The sequence below is a fragment of the Ranitomeya variabilis genome, chromosome 5, assembly GCF_051348905.1.
Source record: "Ranitomeya variabilis isolate aRanVar5 chromosome 5, aRanVar5.hap1, whole genome shotgun sequence".
NCBI classification, from domain to species: domain Eukaryota; kingdom Metazoa; phylum Chordata; class Amphibia; order Anura; family Dendrobatidae; genus Ranitomeya; species Ranitomeya variabilis.
The window spans coordinates 689,300,074-689,306,073 of NC_135236.1; the positions used below are offsets into that span (position 1 = coordinate 689,300,074).

At 48.9% G+C, this 6,000-nt stretch overlaps 1 protein-coding gene across 2 annotated transcripts in view; it reads left to right on the top strand.

Annotated features, from left to right (window-relative positions):
• Window positions 1-5,646, top strand: part of LMO3 (LIM domain only 3) — a 50,017-nt gene extending 44,371 nt beyond the window's left edge. For both annotated transcript variants that reach the window (XM_077267274.1, XM_077267273.1), the window contains exon 4: window positions 5,245-5,646. In XM_077267274.1, the coding sequence (XP_077123389.1) occupies window positions 5,245-5,344 (100 nt within the window). In that variant the 3' untranslated portion in view covers window positions 5,345-5,646. The remainder of the gene's footprint in view (window positions 1-5,244) is intronic.
• The last annotated feature ends 354 nt before the right edge of the window (window positions 5,647-6,000 follow it).

A 6,000-nucleotide genomic window follows, 5' to 3' on the forward strand; every position in this document is an offset into this window, starting at 1 on the left:
TATAAAGAGCAGAGCCCTATAAAGAGCAGAGTCCTATAAAGAGCACAGTCCTATAAAGAGCAGAGTCTTATAAAGAGCAGAGTCTTATAAAGAGCAGAGTCCTATAAAGAGCAGAACCCGAAAAAGAGCACAGCCCTATAAAGAATGGAGTCCTATAAAGAGCAGAGTCCTATAAAGAGCAGAACCCGATAAAGAGCAGAGTCCTATAAAGAGCACAGTCCTATAAAGAATGGAGCCCTATAAAGAGCAGAGTACTATAAAGAGCAGAGCCCTATAAAGAGCAGAGTCCTATAAAAAGCAGAGTCCTATAAAGAGCAGAGCCCTATAAAGAGCAGAGTCCTATAAAAAGCAGAGTCCTATAAAGAGCAGAGCCCTATAAAGAATGGAGCCCTATAAAGAGCAGAGTCCTATGAAGAGCAGAGCCCTATAAAGAGTAGAGTCCTATAAAGAGCAGAACCCTATAAAGTGCAGAGCCCTATAAACAGTGGCTTGGGCAGGCAGAGTCCGCCATCCCAAGAGCCATACATAGGGATTGGGCAGGCAGAGTCCGCCATCACAAGAGCCATACATAGGGATTGGGCAGGCAGTGTCCGCCATCCCAAGAGCCATAAATAGGGATTGGGCAGGCAGAGTCCGCCATCACAAGAGCCATACATAGGGATTGGGCAGGCAGAGTCCGCCATCACAAGAGCCATACATAGGGATTGGGCAGGCAGAGTCCGCCATCACAAGAGTCATACATAGGGATTGGGCAGGCAGTGTCCGCCATCCCAAGAGCCATAAATAGGGATTGGGCAGGCAGAGTCTGCCATCACAAGAGCCATACATAGGGATTGGGCAGGCAGAGTCCGCCATCACAAGAGCCATAAATAGGGATTGGGCAGGCAGAGTCCGCCATCACAAGAGCCATACATAGGGATTGGGCAGGCAGAGTCCGCCATCACAAGAGCCATACATAGGGATTGGGCAGGCAGAGTCCGCCATCACAAGAGCCATAAATAGGGATTGGGCAGGCAGTGTCCGCCATCCCAAGAGCCATAAATAGGGATTGGGCAGGCAGAGTCCGCCATCACAAGAGTCATACATAGGGATTGGGCAGGCAGTGTCCGCCATCCCAAGAGCCATAAATAGGGATTGGGCAGGCAGAGTCTGCCATCACAAGAGCCATACATAGGGATTGGGCAGGCAGAGTCCGCCATCACAAGAGCCATAAATAGGGATTGGGCAGGCAGAGTCCGCCATCACAAGAGCCATACATAGGGATTGGGCAGGCAGAGTCCGCCATCACAAGAGCCATACATAGGGATTGGGCAGGCAGAGTCCGCCATCACAAGAGCCATAAATAGGGATTGGGCAGGCAGTGTCCGCCATCCCAAGAGCCATACATAGGGATTGGGCAGGCAGAGTCCGCCATCACAAGAGTCATACATAGGGATTGGGCAGGCAGTGTCCGCCATCCCAAGAGCCATAAATAGGGATTGGGCAGGCAGAGTCTGCCATCACAAGAGCCATACATAGGGATTGGGCAGGCAGAGTCCGCCATCACAAGAGCCATAAATAGGGATTGGGCAGGCAGAGTCCGCCATCACAAGAGCCATACATAGGGATTGGGCAGGCAGAGTCCGCCATCACAAGAGCCATACATAGGGATTGGGCAGGCAGAGTCCGCCATCACAAGAGCCATACATAGGGATTGGGCAGGCAGTGTCCGCCATCCCAAGAGCCATAAATAGGGATTGGGCAGGCAGAGTCCGCCATCACAAGAGCCATACATAGGGATTGGGCAGGCAGAGTCCGCCATCACAAGAGCCATACATAGGGATTGGGCAGGCAGAGTCCGCCATCACAAGAGCCATACATAGGGATTGGGCAGGCAGTGTCCGCCATCCCAAGAGCCATAAATAGGGATTGGGCAGGCAGAGTCCGCCATCACAAGAGCCATACATAGGGATTGGGCAGGCAGAGTCCGCCATCACAAGAGCCATACATAGGGATTGGGCAGGCAGTGTCCGCCATCCCAAGAGCCATAAATAGGGATTGGGCAGGCAGAGTCCGCCATCACAAGAGCCATACATAGGGATTGGGCAGGCAGAGTCCGCCATCACAAGAGCCATACATAGGGATTGTAAATATAGAAAAACTGACTGAACAGCCATCTAGTCTGAACTGGTGCATAACCAAAAAGTCTTACATAGCAAATAGATAATGGCTGCACTCAAGTTTATTGTGCTAAAGCAAGGAAATGTGCAATACATGAAATGTGAACAGCATAATGGCTTGTGAAATTTATGAAAAAACACATGAGATTTTTAGCACAAAATTTGGCCAAATATTGTGAGCCCATTCACCAAACGTCAAGGTAATCTCAGATCGAATGGGTAACTAACCTGTCTGCCTAGTGTGAACACTTACCTATGGCTAACAAAATGGTAAAGCCTGTATTTATAGAGGAGGTTAGAACCAACTGTGTTTGGATGTAGTTAAAATCACAGCATGGTGAAGGGCGGGGCGTTCAAGTCAGAAAAAGCAATACATAGTATCACACTAGGCAGACAGGTTAGTTACCCATTCGATCTGAGATTACCTTGACGTTTGGTGAATGGGCTCACAATATTTGGCCAAATTTTGTGCTAAAAATCTCATGTGTTTTTTCATAAATTTCACAAGCCATTATGCTGTTCACATTTCATGTATTGCACATTTCCTTGCTTTAGCACAATAAACTTGAGTGCAGCCATTATCTATTTGCTATACATAGGGATTGGGCAGGCAGAGTCCGCCATCACAAGAGCCATACATAGGGATTGGGCAGGCAGAGTCCGCCATCACAAGAGCCATACATAGGGATTGGGCAGGCAGTGTCCGCCATCCCAAGAGCCATAAATAGGGATTGGGCAGGCAGAGTCCGCCATCACAAGAGCCATACATAGGGATTGGGCAGGCAGAGTCCGCCATCACAAGAGCCATACATAGGGATTGGGCAGGCAGAGTCCGCTATCATGCCTCTCACGTGTAGACCAATCACTGAACGGAATGTCTGACGAAAAGAGGACAATGACCAGTAACCAAGTCCCAAACTTGGTGCCACACGCAGTATTTGTTTTCGCCCTATGGGCGGGCAGACTCCGCTCTCCAGGTCCATGGTGACTCTAGGTGGGCTAGCTTTTTCTTGACATCCCCTCCCCGGTCGATCACATGGATCCTCTGTCCCCCCGTACAATTAGGTGCCGACTATAAATGTTGGGGGATGGGTTTGAGTTGGGAGAAGTCTTTGATTTCAGACGCTGCCAATGTCGAGCATATGTGCCCTTACTCGGACTTTACGTTTTCTGGGTGTCAGTCCTATGTAAATAATTTTACAAGGGCGAATAGCGTAATAAACGACTCCTTCGGTCTCACACATTATGTGTCGTGTGATTTTAAAGGTTTTATCTCAATTACTGGAAACGAAAGAAAGTGACCTCTCCAAGTTGGGACAAGCCAGACATTGGCCACAAGGAAAAAAACCCATGTGGGGCCTTGTAACCAAAACTATTGTGTATGGTTGTTCCTGTAAACTGACTTCTTACCAGTTTGTCCTTCACATGTTCAGCTCTTTTGTAAGTAATAGATAGATTTTTAAGGATGTACTTATTTAAGACCAGGTCATTTGTTAGAATGGACCAGTATTTATTCAGGGCCTCCTTTACTTCCCTCCAATGATTGGTCTATGCTCTGTAGTCAACTGGGTCTTCTACGCTTGCTGGACAGCTGAAACTATGCTCAGTAGAAGGCAAAGTCTACGCTCGGTGAGCGGCCAGGTCTACGCTCGGTAGACGGCTGGCTCTACACGACTAGTGAGCGACTGGGTTTACGCTCAGTGACCAACTTGGTCTTTGCTCTCTAGTCGACTGCATCTTATACGCTTGCTGGACAGCTGAAACTATACTCGGTAGAAGGCGAAGTCTATGCTCTGTGGGTGGCCAGGTCTACGCTTGGTAAATGGCTGGCTTTACGTTTAATGAGCGGCTGGGTTCACGCTCAGAAGCCAACTTGGTCTTTTCTCAGTAGTCGACTGGGTCTTCTACACTTGCTGGACAGCTGAAACTATGCTCGGTAGAAGGCGAAGTCTATGCTCTGTGGGCGGCCAGGTCTACGCTTGGTAGATGGCTGACTTTACATTTAGTGAGCGGCTGGGTTTACGCTCAGTGGCCATCTTGGTCTTTTCTCAGTAGTCGACTGGGTCTTCTACACTTGCTGGACAGCTGAAACTATGCTCGGTAAAAGGCGAAGTCTATGCTCTGTGAGCGGCCAGGTCTACGCTCGGTAGATGGCTTGCTGTACACTTAGTGAGCGGCTGGGTTTACGCTCAGTGGCCAACTTGGTCTTTGCTCAGTAGTCGACTGGGTCCTCTACACTTGCTGGACAGCTGAAACTGCTTGGTAGAAGGCGAAGTCTATGCTCTGTGGGCGGCCAGGTCTAAGCTTGGTAGACGGCTGACTTTACATTTAGTGAGCGTCTGGGCTTACGCTCAGTGGCCATCTTGGTCTATGCTCAGTAGACAACTGGGTCTTCTACACTTGCTGGACAGCTGAAACTATGCTCGGTAGAAGGCGAAGTCTATGCTCTGTGGGCGGCCAGGTCTACGCTCGGTAGATGGCTGGCTGTACACTTAGTGAGCGGCTGAGTTTACGCTCCACTAAGTGGCCAGCTTGGTCTTTGCTCAGTAGTCGACTGGGTCTTCTGCTCTCTGTGGGTGGCAAGGTCTACACTCAGATGACTGGATCTACTTACGGTGGACAGATGGGTCTACGCTCGGTCGCATATCTGAATCCAGTAAGAGCTATGAAAGCCATAATATGGAGCAGGAGTGCAGCCAACAGAGAGCTATAGTGCAGTCTTAAAGGGATAGCCCCCATATCAGTCATTCATGTCTCCGTTTTTTGGCTACAGAACAATCCAGTGGATTACACTCTGTACATCTAATTCACTTCTATGGCAGAAATAGTGCAGTGGCTTCAGCATGGCTGCTTCCGTAGTCGCGACCACCAGATTTTGAACAGCTGAGGTGGACACCCCTTTAATAGATGACACTTTGTGTGAGCCTATGCATTTTTCACATCTTTCCCAGAATATTACCCTGATACTCAGCTTGACTACTACTTACTGTTATCATCCATTACAAGCCTGGGCGGGGCGCATTGTGAATGCGGCTTGCGACGCTGCGTTGACGCGTTTTTCTCATTCGCTTGTGTTGTTTTCCAGGTTTTGTGTCGGAGATAAGTTTTTTCTGAAGAATAACATGATTCTGTGCCAGACGGACTATGAGGAGGGTCTGATGAAGGAGGGCTTCATGGCGCGCTGAGCGGACCACCCTGAGTGCTGTATATACAGACTGCGGACCATTATGCTGTTGTTTCCGGACCCCTTTCCTTTTGCTTGCTCCGGTCGGTTTTGCTCGGCATGAGACTGTACATAATGTATTGTACGACACAAATGGGATACAGTTTTATTGTGTTACGTTTGTGTCGCTGTCACTTACTTTGTAATTGTTGCATTTAGAACAATCAGTGTTTACACAACAAACAATTCTGCTCCAAGTCCGAGGGACTTTTCACATCACCCGGAACTTTCTACAAGAATAAAGAGCAGAACATTGGAATATAATGATGAGCGGCTTCTCTGTGACACACGAAGGTGGGGGGCTGGGGTCACACGATGGTGGCGGGCTGGGGTCACACTGCTCTGATTACACAAGGGTGGGGGCTGGGGTCCCTCTACCTCTCCCGCTCCCACTCTTCTCCCCACACAACTACATAGAGATACATTATGCATTCTACCTGCAGTCACCACTAGGAGGAGCACACAGTGTATACAGCTCCCATAGAGATACATTATGCATTCTACCTGCAGTCACCACTAGGGGGAGCTCACAACACACAGTGTATACAGCTCCCATAGAGATATATTATACATTCTACCTGCAGTCACCACTAGGTGGAGCTCACAGCACACAGTGTA